At 40.4% G+C, this 18,049-nt stretch overlaps 1 protein-coding gene across 1 annotated transcript in view; it reads left to right on the top strand.

The window, feature by feature from the left end:
• Positions 1-18,049, top strand: part of Metap1 (methionyl aminopeptidase 1) — a 33,090-nt gene that overhangs the window by 1,840 nt on the left and 13,201 nt on the right. Inside the window, 6 exon segments of the mRNA NM_001106476.1 lie at positions 3,998-4,049; positions 6,775-6,887; positions 8,804-8,864; positions 12,785-12,876; positions 14,287-14,370; positions 17,011-17,149. Coding sequence (NP_001099946.1) covers positions 3,998-4,049; positions 6,775-6,887; positions 8,804-8,864; positions 12,785-12,876; positions 14,287-14,370; positions 17,011-17,149 — 541 coding nt within the window.

Below are 18,049 nucleotides of genomic sequence, written 5' to 3'. Positions count from 1 at the left end.
GAGGTGCTGGGTGTGGTGGCATATTTCTTTAATCCCAGTGCCTCGGAGGCAGAAGCTGATAAAGCTCTACTAGGCCAACCTGGTTTACATAGTGAGTTTTAAGGCCAGCCCTTCAAACATGATGAAACTCTTATCTCAAAAAAAGGAAGAAAACAAACAAACAAACAATGGCTGGGCTGAAGAGATGGCTCAGTGGTTAAGAGCACTGGCAGCTTTTCCAGAGGACCTAAGTTCAGTTCTCAGTACCACATGGTTCTCACAACCTTCTCTGGCACCAGGCAACCTGGTACACAGGCATACTTGAAGGCGGAGTCCCCTTACACATAATATAGAAATGAAATCTTAAAAACAACTGGGTGGCATGCATGGATTGATGTGTACTGACGACAGCTCCCAAATTGATTATCCAGTCCCAAGAGGTCAGCTCAGAAGTCACATACACATAAGGATCATTGTATGGACTGAGACAGTGATATTTATGTTTAGACACGAACACACACAAGCACATGCACACACACACACACAATTACAAAGTAATAGAGACAGTGGAATTAAGAGCAAGGTGGTTTATGGGGAGGGTTGGAGGGAGGAAAGAGAAGGGGGAGAGCAGCATAGTTATAAATGAAGAAATTTAAATGCTTACCAGCTTCCTGTTCACCAGGCATAGGTGGCATTCTGTTGTAAAGAATAGGACATCTAAGATTGACTCAGAATGGTAGAATGAGTGTAGCCTGTACTGGAGTCTGTGTGTATATTACTAGTATTCCTGTTATCCATGTAATTAAATGTAAAGCCTAAGGCTTTCCCTCGCCATTGGGCATGCTCTCTTCAGTTTTCCCCCTTCCTCTCATTCTTCAGTTCCCTAATCCTGGAACACTAGTACGCCATGCTAGTGACCTGCAGTTACCCTGGCTGGTGAGCTGTCCTTCTAGCCGAATGCTCCTTCCCCGTTTCTGTACTTTGTAGGCAGTGAGTGGTCAGCACATTTGAATGAATGAGTAACTGTGTGAGAGGGAGAGCAGGAGCTCCTCTGCCGGGTGAGGCCATGTATGTAACTTCTGGTTTTCATTATCTTTGGAAACAGGAGCACTAAGAATTCCTGTCATATGGTTTTGATAGGTAAGGGACTGACCAGAAAAGTAAACTATATAAATAATTTTAATAAAAAAATAAAATCGTTTTTATCTGAGTTGTTTCATTTTAAGAAATTTTCTTCCTTCAATGGAATAAGACCCATTATCCTTAAAATTGAGCTTTCTGAAGGTTTTGTGTTTTCTACTAAGTTAACAGCAGTTCTCTTCACGGGCAAGGGTGCTGTTTGGTTTTTTGAGGTGGGAGCTGAGGTGTATTCTTTGTTGTGTTTTCTGAAGTTCCTTGTGTCAATGTGTGCTCAGTTCATTAAGCGAAGATTAAAGCAGTGGGCCTGATGTGGAAAGTGGGGTTCTACCCTTGCATCACCCTTCTAAAGGATGGATGGTATGCTAGACAAGGTGTCTGCTGACTGTGACGGGACTAGCGTTTCCTTCTCTTCCTTCTCTTCTCTCTTTTTTTTTTTTCCTTTTTTTTTTTTTTTTTTTTTAAAAGCAGGATTTCTCTGGGCAGCCCTGGCTGTCCTGGAACTCAGTGTGTAGAGCAGGCTGGGACTACGCAGGTGCTGGGACTGAAGGCACACCCTCTGGGCCAGCTAAAGTTTGACTCTCTTGACTGCTGTTACGTAGCTTCTGTTCTGTTCCTTGTCTTGCCCTAAGCTACATACATCAGCCGAGAAGGACATAGTGTGCTACTGTTTGTGGCCTTCAGAACTTAGAAAGTCAGTGACTGTAGCTAAGTGAGAGGAGATGGCATTGCAGTGAGCTGTGGGGTCAAAGTCTTCCCTGTGTCCTTCTGGGTGGATGGTGGATCCTTAGAGTTGGGAAGAGGGTTAACAAGAACATGTAACCAGTTATATACCAACCAGTGTTTGCTATATAACTTTAAGATGCTGATCGCCTTGTTTATTACTTACCATGTGTGAGCGTGTTGGGTCTGCATGTCTGTATGTGTACAGCAGGGGTGCTGGTATTCTTGGGAGTCAGGAGTGGTCATCAGAACCGCTGGAACTGGAGTTAAGGATGGTTGAGTGCCCAGGTGGGTGCTGGGAACTGAACTAGGGTCCTCCACAACCTCAACAAGTGTTCTTACCTGCTGCCCAGTTGCTTGGGCTCCAGCCTCATGTATCGAAAACAGATCTAAAGAAATAAAAATATTTGACAGTATTGGCTAGGACATTTGGGTACTTTTTTTTTTTTTTTTTTTTGAGACAAATTCTCATTATATAGTTCAAGCTGGGTCCTCTCAGCTTTTTTATGCTGGGATTACAGGCACATGTCCAACTTATATTCTGGACAAATTCTTACAACTAGTTCTTTCAAAATAGCAAGGACAGAATCCTAACTGTTTAGTCTGTAGATTACTAGTTCATACTAGATGTGCGTGTCAGTGAGCTGGTCATCACCCCCACGGCTCTCCCTGGTCAGTGACGCTACTGCCTCTGTCTCTCGGCTTGCATGGAGCAGGTGCTGTCTGTTTGCTTCTCTCACATCCACAAATGTCCTGTACCATTTCACAGAAGAGGATGGTCAGAAGGAATTGACCAACCAGAAATGAAAATAAGACAAATGATAAATGGGATAATGTTGATATGAAAATAAACCAAATAGAGAGCTGTAAAAAAAACATGTTTTTGGGGAAGCTTGATAAATGGCGCAGTATAAAGGACATTTGCAGCTCCTGCAGAGGACCTCGTTTCTAGCTCCCACAATGGGTGGTGACAACTGCCTTACAATTTGAGCTCCTGAGGTTCTCCTGTCCCCTACAAAATAATGTTAAAAATTATTTAAAAAATGTTGGTGATGTGTGATTTTTTACATTGCAGGCTTTCCAAAGACCATAGATATGCAATCAGAGGGAAGGGGAGTGTGGTGTGCCTGTGTGTGTGTGTGTGTGTGTGTGTGTGTGTGTGTGTGTGTGTGTGTGTGTGCAAGCAATAAATGTTGCAAGTATACCATCTTTGGGGAGTGGCACCGACTCATGCTGAGGTAAAGTACTGGGTTAGGCATTCAGCAGTAAATATAAGACGGTTCCTCACCATCTTACAATGCATGAAACAAGTAGTAAGATGAACATTCCATAACTAATTCCATAGTTTAAGTTATAAAGAAGTACATAGTGCTTTGAGAAGGGAGGGATATGGGAGGGTGAGATTATGTTAATGATGAGTCTGTTCTAGCAATAATAGATACCACAAAGGCTTCAGACTAGAGAACACCTATAGACTTGAGCACTTGAGAGAGCTGGTTTCCAGATGTACCCAGAGTTAAGACCTGTTTTTTTAAACTTCCTGACAGAAGAATTGTAGAGGTGGGATGGTTGTTTTTGCCTTACAGTTTAAGAAGGGATATTGTCCATTATAGCAATATATAGTAATAACTGATGGGCCAGACATGAGGTGGGCTGGTCACATTGTGTCTGCAGTCAGGAAGTGGGACCAGGCATCAGATCTCAAGGTTAGCCCCCAGTGACCTACTTCTTCTCACAGGGCTCCTCCTTAAAGGTCCTACAACCTCCCCAAACAGTAATACCAGTAGTTAGGGGTAAGTGTTCACACAGTATGCAGGGGTGGGGCGGGGTAGGAATACTCAGGTATCAAAGGCACTATATACTCCATGCAAATGCTCTGCCACTGAACTGAATTGATACTATGAGTTGATGTCAGTTATTAAGCTTTCTCTAAATATTTATGTTGCAAACCTTTGTGTTTTAGCCTCTGTGTTTGTTTGTTTATTTTTGAAGTGTAGTCTCAATGTGTAGTCTTAGTTGGTGTAGAACTCAACGGCATGCCCCTGCCTCCGGAAGTGTGGGATTGAAGAGCTGTACTACTGCCTGACCAGTACTATTTCTTCTGTGTAACAGTCCTTAAAGGAAGGCCTGACACTGATGTCCTTGTTTGCTCTTTTAGGAATGCTTTAAAGGAAGCTGGGCGACTCACAAGTTACTACATAAGAAAGCAAGTAAGTAACATTGCTTATCCTTGAGTCCTTTGCCGTGAGTGGGGCTTTTGTCTTAGTGTCAGGACTTCTTTTAGTTCAGAAAGTATTGTTTGAGAGTTCTGAAAGCATGATCCTGACATCTGGAATTACTATTTTTTGGTATTATGTAATAAAATATGTGAATTATATCTGCTTACTCTTGTTTTGTAGTTTAATATGAAAACACGAGATCTTTGCTAAGATAGGTGGATCTAGCTAGGCCAGTGCCTGATAGTGCCCTAATCTTATGACACCCTCTTGTCTTTGCTAGAGATGTTTGCGTATTATAGGCTGAGGATGTGGTACTTGTTGATTTTACTTGGCCAAATCTCTGTTGCCCTGTAACTGATAGTGGTCTTAAATTCCTGGCCTCCCTGTTTCTACCAGGCATGTGTCACCGTCCATACCCTGCTCATTTTGGGAGGTATCTTATATGACCCCCAATGAAACTATCAACTGTGTCTTAGCTATTGTCAGCCTCACTGACGAGATGTTTATTCATGATAGCCTTTCTGTGTCAGCTAGCTCCTCATCCTGTAAGTTTAGTCATTAGTGTGGCTGACCTGAGACAGCCTGCCACGGTGACCTGGAAATTGACAAGGACTTGCTATGCATAAAGCAGTACCATCTGATGGGATGGCTTGCCCAGGTGGTGTGTGGAGGTTGGTGTGAACTCTGTCTTAATGGTGTTGGTGCTTTGTGCTCATCTGCCTGTTTCTGGGTGTTAGTTGGTCTAATAAAGCTTATTAGATTGCGTTATCTGTGGGTAGGCAAAACAACTTTGAAGGAAAAGGAAATAAAAGTCTGAAAAGATATATTTTTCATGATGGTATAAAGCAGTATCTGTGTTTAGGGAGGGAATTTAGTCTGTTAGTGGGACCTACTGTAAGCGGAAGTTCACCAAAGCAAAAAGGGAAAGATAAACTGCTTTTGGCTTGTTTCCTTGAATGGATGTATATGGCTTGGAGGTCATGTATTTTGGGCCTAACACTGAATGAAGTCTGATGCTCTTGGCACACTGCCTGTATCTTATGGACCTGTGGCATTGTGGTTTTTGAGAAATAGTGCAGCATCCTTTGCTTTCAAAGCAAAGCAGTTTACAAAGTTTTGCTAGCAGCCTCAGTTCATCTCAGGATATTAGTGCTTGTCTAGCATTTGGGACAGATGACATGGATCCTGAAATGAAAGCTTACTTAAATTTTCAGGTGTAAATTTCAAGTGAGCTCTGTACAGAGATTAGAAAAGAACCCTGTGTTTCAGCTCTTGTTTGTCTGGGTGGCTTTGTGTTGTCTGTCTGGATGGCTTTGTGTTGTCTGTCTGGATGGCTTTGTGTTGTCTGTCTGGATGGCTTTGTGTTGTTTGTCTGGATGGCTCTGTGTTGTTTGTTTGTGGTCTGCTTTCAGTTCTTTGAAAATAGACTTGTAGAAGGGCAGGAGTGCAGATCATCATGGAGGTTTGGATGTGAAAGGTTTCCCTGCCTTCCTTTTTCCTCCTCCCTGGGAGTGTGGCTAAGCGGTTTTTTTTTTTTTTGTTGTTGTTGTTTGTTTGTTTTGTTTTTTTGTTTTTTTGCATTTATCCTTACATGCAACATGTAAGGAAGGAAGTCATTTGGGGGGGGATATGGTTTTCTTTGTCTACCGTGTGGGGTATTGGAGACCAGATGTAGGCTTGGCAGGCAAATGCTCCTTTGTACCCTGAGCCACCTCAACAGCCTTGGAATCTAGAGATGTAGCACCTGCTATGACTTGAACTTCATGATCCTCCTGCCTTGGGCTCCCAATGCTGGAATTACAGATTTATACAGATTTATATAGGCTCAGCAAAAGCCTGAATCCCAATTGTTCTAATCTAGATTTTTTAAAATATTTCCAGAACATATTCCCAGAGGCTCCTGTTTCAGACAAACCATCTCATGCTAATCTTACCTAAAGCAAGCATCAATTGTCATTTTGAAGAATTTTCAGTAGTACTTGAATCTAGTGACAGTGAATGGAGTCTCTTTTTGTCTTGCGGTCAGAAATAGTTTATTTTTTATTTTTTTTTTTTAAGATTTATTTATTTATTCCATGTATGTGAGTACACTGTCACTGTCTTTTGACAGACCAGAAGAGGCCATCGGATCCTATTAGAGATGGGTGTGAGCCATCATGTGGTTGCTGGGAATTAAGAGCAGTCAGTGCTCTTAACCACTGAGCCATCTCTCCAGCCCCAGAAATAGTTTTATATTGATTAAAAACCTTCATTTAAAAGCCAGTGAATGGTTAAATTGGAAATGGTTTTTTATGTAAGTCTGCTTTGAGGTGATTTAAAGATCACCGATTTTCAATAATAAGAGAATAGAATTCAGCTGTTAAGTCTGATTTCAGATGGGAAGGTATTGTTCCTATTTGATTCCTAAAATTAACTTTGTATGAGTTGATATTATAGAGTATAATATCAACACACACACACACACACACACACACACACACACACACACACACACACACACACACTCTCACTCACCGTTGAAAGCTGTTTTGTTTGAGACTGTACAGTATGTGTCTAGGTGGTGCTTCTTCCCTGAGATCTGAGAGTGTTCGAAAGCTTTGTTAGGTTAGATCGGATGCTTGCTGGGTTTTTGTTCCACTAAATGAAAATTAAAGTAAGCCACTGTCTGAAGCATCCTTTCTCTTCTTCTGTTTACGTCTGTCTATCTCTCTTCCAGAAGATGAAAAGGCAAAGCGAGAAGTATGTTCCTGGACTCTAGAAGGTGATGTGAACACTGACCCGTGGGCAGGCTATCGGTACACTGGTAAACTCAGACCACATTATCCACTGGTGAGTATGTAAAGTAATTAGAATGAAACATTGTGTTTAAAGCAATTTTCAGTCTTCTGAAATTGCTGCTTGTAATTTTATTCCAGTGGTGAATTGTGAGCAGGGCTGTCTTCAGAAAGGAATGTCCATTCTAGCTTTCAGGTCGTATTATTTAGGAGCTAAGAGTGACAATTGGCAGCTGTGGAAGAAGTGGAAAGGTTTTAGATGTAAAGACGAAAACTTCATTAATTCCATAGGAGAATGGTGTATGGTACTGCATTTCTACAATTCTTTAATATGACCCATTGTAACCTAATTACAGTGGCTTAGGTACTACTCCTATCCCTGTAGAACTCAAAGTTATTTTAACTGTTTGAGAATTTCATTCATAAACACAATGTGTTCTGTTCAGATTCTCTTCTAACTCTTCCATTGTTTCTCTACTACGTTTCCTTCCTAACATCATGGACTTTTAAAACAGTGACTGACTCCACTTAATTCTGTCTTAGTACGCATGGGTAGGGCTGCCCACCAGAGCAGTGCCCGTCAGGGACTCATTTCTAGCAGGCATCTGCTGCCTAGAGCTCCTCTGCCAGGGGTGGGACTTCATGAGCCCCTCCTTCAGCCCTACTGCAGTTTCTGCTGGTTTGATCTTGCAGGAGTTGTTTGCATGCAATCACAGCTGTTGTCAGTCCTTGTGTGCAGCAGCCTCTGGTGCACAGTAAATGCTGCCTCGCTGCAGATACACACAACCTCTGACTTGTTGGGGAAAACCTTAAATCCAGTGATAAATTGAGTCTTTTTTTAAAAAAGATTTATTCATTTATTATGTATAGAGTTCTACCTACATGTACACTTGCACACCAGAAGAGGGCATCAGATCCCTTTACAGATGGTTGTGAGCTACCATGTGGGAATTGTTGGGAATTGAACCCAGGACCTCTGGAAGAGCAGCCAGTGCTCTTAACCAATGAGTCATCTCTGTAGCCCTGATAAATAGAGTCTTTACTCCCAAAGCATTCGTGCCATTTTTGAATTGGGTACATGGAGTGAGCCTGCTCATTACTATAGCTGGAAGGGTTCATAGCTAGCTAAGACTGTCGTTATTTTCCAGAACTATGAAAACTAGACAGTAGATGAAGCTTCCACTTCAGTACAAAATTAGTTTCTTCTTAGGACGAGTGGTTTGATGTTTGGAGACAAGGTCTCTCCATATAGCACTGGCAGTCCTAGAATTCACTTTGTGTAGACCAGGCTGGCCTCAAACTCACCTGCCACTGACACCCTAGTACTGGGACTAAAGGCATGTGCAGCCACATCCTCTGGGGTTTTCTGGAGTTTTGAAATTTGCTATCCTTATATATTTGATTGGTACCTTTAAAAAGACAAATGTGTCTTCAATATAAAATTTGGAAGAATTCTGTATTCTCCCTCTAAGAGGGTTTACTTTACTCTGAGATGCCACTTTAATGCTATTATCTATCAGTTTGCCAGTTTGGAGCAACAGGGTCCCTGCTGGTGATTTCTAATTTCTTTTTAAAGATTTACTGCTTCTATTACTTAAATTATTATGTGTTTATATCTCTGTGTGGGTATGAGCACAGGAGTTCTGTATCAGGAGAGACCAGAGCAGAGGTATTGGGTCTCCATGGAGTTGGGGTTACAGGTGATTGTAAGCCACCTGATGAGCATGCTGGGAATTGAACTTCTGTCCTCCTGAAGAGCTGACTCTTAAACACTGAGCCATCGCATATATGTGTCACTGAGGCTTGAAGATAAACTTAATCCCAGTGAGCAAGACACGAATGCTATGACATTAACATGTCAGCCAGAACTAACTTTATTAAAAGCTTTGACTTGAGTTCTTTAACTGTCTTCCCAGATTTATCTTCCTTATTAGTTAACTGGTGTCGAACTTATTTCACTCTTGCTTTTAGATGCCAACACGGCCAGTGCCCAGTTACATTCAGAGGCCGGACTATGCTGACCATCCCTTAGGTAAGCTCTTCTTGTACAGAGTTTCCAGTGCTGGATATAGAGTAAACATAGTTTCTTTTTTAAAGCCACATTGGAGCTTTTAAGGTAAAGTTTTCTCGGGCTGGAGAGATGGCTCAGCTGTTAAAGGCTAGGCTCACAACCAAAAATATAAGATAAAGTTTTCTCCCCTCATTAGGAATATATCCAATTCTGAAAACAGTGGTTATGTGGCTACTAAGGAATACATTCAGAAAAATACTGTATTTTGTGTTAAATGAGCTGCAGGATGGGAGGAAAGGTTTGTGTTCTCTTTTTGCTCTTATCTAAATTAAGGCAAATTAAGTAGATTTTGGAGGCCTGAGCAAATGCCTAAAAACCGTGGGCTGTAGCAGTGAAAGGAGGACTAGTAATGGTGGTGCTAACAGTAGCTGTGATGAGCGTGATGTGACGGTGATTCCGTAATAGTAACCCATGTTTATTTTTGCTTAACTGTGTGTCAGGCACTGTGCCAAGTTATTTGCACGTGTTGCTCCATTTAATACTTTGAACATTTCTGAGGTAGGTTCTGTTGTGTTCTCTGTTTTATAGATAATATTAGTGAGACATGCAGAGAAGATGGGTAATTTGCCACACAGGTCAGTGGACTTAGTCTCTGACCTTTGGATGTGTACAGTATTTAGGTTGGACTAGGTGCTAACTGGTTTTGCATGTCAGAAAGGAGGAATGGTTGAATGCCAGCAGTTTTACATGATTTATTTATTTTAAAATTTAAAACATTACAAAATTTTGGTCTGGAGACATGATTTTCCTACCTTGCCCAGGCTGGCCTCACGTGTACGGTCCTTTTGTTTCAGCCTCCCGAGTGTGGGATTACATGTCTGTCACTGAGTGCAGCTAGTGTGCCTGCATATAAACTTAGTTAGCTGCATTGCTCTTTAAACTCACGGAGCCATAGTGTTATTTTTCTATATGTAAATTTTTCAAAATTTAGTTAAATTCATTATAGATAAAATAAGGAAAAGACAGTAAGAATGATAGAATAATGTGGACTTTTGTAACTTTGTTATTCTTTTGAGTATAGTAATAACTTATATTTTAAAAATGTATATAGCAAATAGAGAAGTGTTTTGCATTGAAGAGAAGCCTTGCTCCCTAGAGGCAGCTGCTTTAAGAACATTCCTCAGATATTATGGGCATACATTAGATCCAGTGCTGTTTATATGCGTGCGGAGTGAACACACCACATATACCTTCTGCATTTTAGTTTTCTTTTAATGTTAATCTATTATCTTGGACATATTCCATATGAGTTCATGTAAGTTCTTTGGTTCTATAATTTTAATTTCATCGTGTGGGTGTATCATAATTATCAACTAGGTTCCTTAATAATGAATGGTTGGATTAGATTATTTGCAGGGTTTTGCTTCTGTGAATTTGATTGTAGTTTCTATTTTTGTGTTTTCATCTTTGTCCATATGTAAGAAAGAGTTTTTTTTTTTTTAGGTTAATTATCTAAAGTAATTGTTTGAATTAAAGAATGTATATTTTTTTTCTTTTATTTTTTTCTTTTTTTGGAGCTGGGGACCGAACCCAGGGCCTTGCGGTTGCTAGGCAAGCGCTCTACCACTGAGCTAAATCCCCAACCCAAGAATGTATATATTTTTATTTTGAGGTATTAGAAATTTCAGAACATTTTGCCAGTTATTGCCCTCATTAAAAACCCGAGCATGCTTCTCTGATGGAGCATATGCTAAAATTGGAATGATTCAGTGAGGACCACTGTGACCCTGTGTGAGGATGGTCCAATTGAGAAAAGCAAGCGGGAGAACTGGCTTCTCTCCCACTCTCACCATGTTGTTTTCTGTCATGTTAGTCTTGTCTTTATAAATCTGAGAGTTGAATCGTTGTACCTATATTTTGTAGCTTGCATCTTTAAATTCTAAGGCTTACCATCTTTTCATGTGTTAGAGGTTGTATTTTCCATCCTTTTGAATGTCTACTCATAGACTACTGATTCCCCACCCCCAAATTCCTAAAATATTCTTTCAGTTCTCAGCTGAACACTTCTATTTTGTCATTATATAATGACATACTCTCAGTGCTTGTGTATGTTAGCAAGATAAATGTATCTTGTATTATTATATTTAATTCTTTTTTTTTTTTTTTTTTGGTTCTTTTTTTCGGAGCTGGGGACCGAACCCAGGGCCTTGCGCTTCCTAGGCAAGCGCTCTACCACTGAGCTAAATCCCCAACCCCATTATATTTAATTCTTACATGTCTGTGGTTGACGTTTGATTAATCTGTTTGACCAATCATGTGCCATGGCCAAAGTTGGCCATTAGGAATGTTTTCATATGTGCACGCCTTGCTGCTGTCACCTTTGCTTTTTTTCAGAATTTTCCTGGGTATCGTATGTTTCTTTTACTGTACTGTTTATAATAAGCTTGTCTTGATATCAAAAATATCTCGGGGCTGGGGATTTAGCTCAGTGGTAGAGCGCTTACCTAGGAAGCGCAAGGCCCTGGGTTCGGTCCCCAGCTCCGAAAAAAAAAGAACCAAAAAAAAAAAAATATCTCATTGGCATTTTTAATTAATTAGTAATACAGATTAATTTTGGAAGCATCGATGTCTTGATAATATTTAAGTGTTCTGTTTAAGAATAGGGTATGTTTTCTGTTTTATTAATCTTTTTTGGATTAAAGTGGAGTTTCCAGAGTTCCTTTTTGAAACTCTTACTTTTTTATTTGTTCTGGGTACTTTAGTGTTTACTAGTTTTTAGCTTGTTTGTATTCTGGTAAAGTTACTGATTTTTTTTTTTTTTTTCCGGAGCTGAGGACTGAACCCAGGGCCTTGCGCTTGGGCTCTACCACTGAGCTAAAAATTTATTTTATTCTATGTATATGAGTTACACTGTAGCTGTCTTCACATACACCAGAAGAGGGCATCGGATTCCATTACAGATGGTTGTGAGCCACCATGTGGTTGCTGGGAGTTGAACTCAGGACCTCTGGAAGAACAGTCAGTAAAGTTACTGATTTTGACATTTTAACTGCTAACTTGATAAATGCTTATTTTCATCCATATACCAGATGCTTCTTTTCTTCTTGGGCTATGTAATATCTGAAATTGATAAAGCTTTTATCTTTTCCTTTAAGTTTTATGTTTTTCTTTCTTTCTAGTATTGCCAGAATCACACTGTGCCAGTGTTCTCTAGTGTTCATTCCTGTCTGACATTTATATTTTAAGGTGGTTGATGCCCACGTTGTGAGGATTATCATTCTGGATAGTCACTTATTTTCTAATATTGAATTAATAACCCTGTATACTGATGTGGATTGGGGGCTGGAGGGCTAGGCCATATGAAAGGACCCAGCTCCCCATAACTCCTGTTTCAGGTGGTCCAGTTCTCTCTGTCCTCCACGGCAGCACACACATGTGCTATACACATAAAAAAAAATTACAGAAAAATTTGTTTGGGGAGCTTTAATTTTAGAGAATGGCAAACACGATTGATTTGTTACATCCCTCTCTACCCCCAGGATTTTGAAGTAATTGCTATGTTGACTATTTCTTTTAAGTCTCTGTAAAACTTGAATTAGACTAATAAATTCATTAATGATTATTTGGGCAGTATTTTCCAAACTTTTAATTATAACTCAAGTGAGAAATGGGTTTTATGACATGATCTATGTGCATAAGAACAGAAATCAGATATTTCACAGCAGTATTTACCTGGGGCTATGTAATAGAATCTGATACTTTCTATACCTTTATAATTTCTTTTATTAACTTTTTTGTGTTGAAAATACTAAGAAAATAAACTACCCTCCCCCTGCCCCCGCCCATGTGAACTAAGTGTACGTAGGAGAGTCAGCTGCGGCCACCTTCTGCGACTTATGTGCTGCCGTTTGTACTCATGTGTGCTGTGGTCTCCATTCCAGGAATGTCTGAATCCGAGCAAGCTCTTAAAGGGACTTCTCAGATTAAATTACTCTCATCTGAAGATATAGAAGGGATGCGACTTGTGTGCAGGGTAAGACTTGTTCTTTCTTCCTGGGTACAGCAGGGTTAAGAGCACAGACGGGGAGTCTGTGATTTGTTTACCTTGTAAATGCTTACAACCCATCCCTTTCACTTTCTTTCTTTCTTTTTTTTTTTTTTAAAGATTTATTTATTTATTTATTATATATAAGTACGTTGTAGCTGTCTTCAGACACACCAGAAGAGGGCATCAGACCTCATCATAGATGGTTGTGAGCCACCATGTGGTTGCTGGGAATTGAACTCAGGACTTCGGGAAGAACAGTCAGTGCTCTTAGCCGCTGAACCATCTCTCCAGCCCTTCACTTACTTTCAAAGCATCTTTTTATATTTAAATAATCTATTTAAAATAAGCTAACAGCAAGTCATCTGTAGTCACATTTTTTATTAACTTCGTATTGTTTGCATGAACATTTACTGAACTGAAAAGGTTGGGAGATGAGCATGACTTTACTCCTCCATCGAGCTTGCATCACTATCATCATCACCACCACTTCCACCATCATCATCACCATCACCACCATCATCATCATCACCATCACCACCATCATCATCATCACCATCACCACCATCATCATCACCATCACCACCATCATCATCATCACCATCACCACCATCATCATCACCATCATCATCATCACTATTTTATTTGCTTATATTTTGAAGGGTCTCTCTCTGTAGCCCTGGCTATCTTGGCACTCACCCTGTAGACCAGGCTGGTCTTGAACTCAGAGCTCTGCCTGCCTCTGCCTCCTGAGTGCTGGGATCAAAGGTGTGCACACCACACCTGGCTTTTTTGTTTTTCTTTTTTGCAGCATTATTTTTTAAGTAGAATTTTTATGCTACTTGTCATTCTGAATTTACAAATATTCTAGCACAGGACAGAGTCCAAGGCTCCTACCCACAGGGTTATACTAAAGTCTTGTGAGATACTTGGAGTATGGAGGGATGGGTGGACTAGTTAGCTGGAATCACATGCATATATTTTTCTAAAGAAGAAAAGCCTTAGATGTTCATTTATGGCTTTTGTGCAGCAGTATTTGAAAAGTGATTTAATGCTAATTACTTGGAGAGTTTTATATTTTTTCACTTGCTATGATTTTTTTTGAGGAAATCACTGTTTCCCTTGATGCTCCCCATTTTAGAAATGTCAGATTAGACCTTCATCAGTTAATTGTTTACCTGATTTAAGATATACATCTTCATTAGTTTACTTATAGTAAGTCTGTTTATCTCAGCTTTTATGTAAATTTGTTTTTACATTTATATATTTCTGACAATTATTATTGCACACAAAATGACTTCAGATGACTTCATCTGACTGATGTTTTCACAGGACAAAGGCAGTACAGTGTATAGGTTCTTTTATTTCATCTTGAGTGTATTTAGTTTTCCTTTTCAGCTTGCCAGAGAAGTTTTGGACATTGCTGCTGGGATGATTAAAGCAGGTGTAACTACTGAAGAAATTGACCACGCTGTACACTTAGTAAGAACTTTACTTTCTTACTTCAGAAGCTTCAAATTATTAGATTTTTATAAACTTCATTTTATAATGCGCAGAATAACTTTTAAACTAGTTTAAAAGCTTACTTTTGCATTGTTTTAAATATGAGTAGCATTCCACAGCTTTTATATTGGTAAGTACATTCTGACACCTGCAAGTGGGAAAAGTAACGTTTACATTTGTATGGACATGTTTGTGTCCTTTATTCCTCGCTACTGTTAGCTAATAGGGAGTACTTAGTGTAATAGTAAGAGATCACAGTGGTGGCTTAAAGTACATGGGAAGATGTGTGTGGCTTCTGTGCAAACACTACTGGACAAAGGACTGGCGTATCTACAGATTTTGATAGCCAGCCAGGAGTTGAGGTGTCCAGTCCTCCACAGAGGACTTAGGCAAGGCGGGGTCTGAGATGCTGAGGTCTCCGAGGGTGCTTAAGATACCTTATTCCGAAACCTCGACCTTTTAATTCAGCTTCTGTAGAATTGATTAACCAGTGTTTCCAACAAACCGTACTCCTATGCCAGGTATTCTGAAGTGCAGAATAAGCTGCAGGAACTGGGCTAGAAACCAACATTCCTTTTGCACACACAGAGAAAGGAAATATGCAGATCACATAGAGGGGTCCTGTCTGAGTCAGTTTCTCTTGCTGTGAAGAGACATCATGGCCACAGCAGCTCTTACAGAGAAGCATTTAATCTGGCCTTGCTTACATTTGTAGAAGGTTAGTCCATTACCATGGTGAGGGTAGGGGGAGGGGGGGAAGAGGAAGAGAGGGGGGTAGTATTAGGGGAGGGGAGGGAGAGAGAGAGAGACAGACAGGCAGACAGACAGAAAGGGGGAGAGAATCTAGGGGAGGGGAGGGAGAGAGCCACCCCTAATGACACAGATCATCCTCCAGAATTCTAACTGGTGACTCAGCATCCAAGTATGTGACATACGAGGCTTATTCAGACCAGCAGATTATCTTTAAAAAAATCTTCACTAACAAGACAAGAATAGATCAGAAATATTTGTAGTATATATGACATGGATATATCTTTTTGTTTTAAAATAAAGATTGCTTGTTAGCGTCTTTAAGATGTGGGCTAGTGCATCCGTCCTATGTCTAAGTTCATTGACAGGTGAAGCAGTGTAAACATGGACGCTGGGTTCTGACAGTGTCTCTAGCCATCCATTATGTGTGAAGTAAGGGTAAGGAGGAAGCAGACATCCCTTGGCATTTCTACGTTGAAGCAAATGTAAATGGGGACAACTTTCCTGAAGGGATTTGACCACATGTCTCTCTTGAGCTTCTAAAAGTAGTTTAAAAATTAAAAATGCTGCTGGAGTTTTTGTTTTTTAACAGTTTAGAATTTATTATATTTATTTATGGTTTGGTTTGTGTGGGTGGGAGTGGGTCAGAAAAAAACTCAAGAAAGTTAGTTCTGCCCTGTCCTGTGGTCCTGAGGCTGGAACTCAGGCTGTCAGGCTGCTCCCAAGTCCCTATCTCCCAAGTCAGTTGTTATGCTGGCCTGAGGCAACTTTTGATATGGGGTATTGTACACGATGATATATCATGAGTAGGCCTTTGATCACCTCCCGTGTGGGTCAGGTACCTTCACATTTAGTCATTTGATGTCGCCAGCATCCTCGGGAAGTAGGTGCTGCTGTCACCTCCATTTTATAATTATTCAAGGTCATGTGACTTACAGAGGACGGAATCTGTGACACGATAACTGCAGAAGTGCTCCCACATCAGGGAGGCACCGGAGGGATGCAGTTGTTGCGGTGAGAGTATTTTCTACCTGAGGGAGCTTCAGGTAGACTGTAAGGTAGAACTTTAAGTAGACTGGCTACTTAAAGATTTCTAGAAGTAGAATTGCTAGTAAAGTTATGGACTACTCCACAATTAGTATTTTGTGCAGCCGTTAGAAAGTTACTAGACTGAAAACCACACAGTAGCAGGACACAGTATTTACAGCAGCGCACCGATGGCTGCTGCAGAAAGATTCAGACAGAATTGTTTTCTAAGTCCATGGAATGTAGTGATGTCAAATGTTGCAGGGGTACTTAACCGTTTCTTAATCATACACATACTCGTTTCTGTTTGTGTGGATTAGTGGCCTTAATATAAGAGGCTGTTGTTGAAAGTGCATGTTAATGTGTTATTTTTCCTAAAAATATGTTTCACAAGCAGTAGTTAAGTCAGAATAGAATCTTCATATATATTTTTATTATGTCAGTTTCTCTTTAGCATGCAGACCACTAAACTGGTTTGCATACAGCCTACCAGGCACTGAACAGATACTTTCTGCCAGCCAGGCATGGTGTCATCAGATGTGTAGATAGTTCCAGTTTCTCGGCCTATAAGATCTAAAGAAAGCTTGAGGGCCGTAACACGTGTGTGTGTGTGTGTGTGTGTGTGTGTGTGTGTGTGTGTGTTTGTTTATGTGTTTGTACAATTCATACACATACACATGCACACACATACATATACATGTAGACCTATCAATATTCTCAAGTAAAATATAATATCAGTTCTTTATAGTAGATCTGTCACAAAATTCTTTAGATTTTATTGCATATGTAGTTTTTTCTTTTGTACATTCCAAATTATTTTCTCTGTATTTTCATTTACTATAGGCATGCATTGCAAGAAACTGCTATCCTTCCCCCTTGAATTACTATAACTTCCCAAAGTCTTGCTGTACCTCAGTGAATGAAGTCATCTGCCATGGGATTCCAGACAGGCGGCCTTTGCAAGAAGGTGATATTGTTAATGGTAAGAAATGTGACATTTGTCATTGTGAGCAAAAAAAGAAAAAAACCTCTAAAATTTCAGGAGTCTGTTAAGTGGTTTCTGTTTTCTTGACTTGAATTTTCCCTATTTAAAACTCAAGTGTTGCTCAAAATTGAAGGAACTTTTATTTCCCTTCCCTTCCCTTCCCTTCCCTTCCCTTCCCTTCCCTTCCCTTCCCTTCCCTTCCCTTCCCTCCCCTCCCCTCCCCTCCCCTCCCCTCCCCTTCCCCTCCCCTCCCTCCCTCCCTTCCTCTTTCTTTCTTATTTATTGTATTTATTTACTTTTTCATTTACTTATTCTGTTTATTTATCTACGTACCTAGTATCTCTGTCTGTCTGTCTGTCATAAAGATCTGCCTGCTCCTACCATACAGAGTGCTGGAATTAAATATATCCAACACTGCCACCCAGAAGGAGATCTATTTCTAAGGATTGTATTTGTTGTGTTGCCTTCAGCATATATGTAGTGTGCATTCTCTACAGCCTGTATTTCTTCGTAGCCTATTTTACATGTGATTGGTGAGTAGGCAGAAGTTGTCAATGCAGGAGTAGTGTTTGAGCCTATTACATACTTTGTTCTTTTACCAGCGTTTACTAATGATTATGCAGAGGTCAGGGTAGGTTTTCAGGAGAGATGTTGGGGAGACTCTTCGTTCAGTTTATAAAGACCTTAGGTGCAGAGGAAAGCTCCCACAGAAGGGCCTTGTGGAATGCAGTGGCCCTGGACTCCTGCACACTGCTGCTCTGGAAGCACCGCCCGTGTGGAGGAGCCACAGTAGCGTTTCCCTCTGGGATTGAGTGTCAGGGTAGGACTCTCCCCAGAGAAAAGCAATCAGCAGTCCCACTCAGCAGTGAGGCCCTCGAGCTACACTATGTCTTGGCC

Source organism: Rattus norvegicus, chromosome 2 (assembly GCF_021556685.1).
Source record: "Rattus norvegicus strain SHRSP/BbbUtx chromosome 2, alternate assembly SHRSP_T2T, whole genome shotgun sequence".
NCBI lineage: Eukaryota > Metazoa > Chordata > Mammalia > Rodentia > Muridae > Rattus > Rattus norvegicus.
This window is presented reverse-complemented; position numbering and strand designations above follow the sequence as displayed.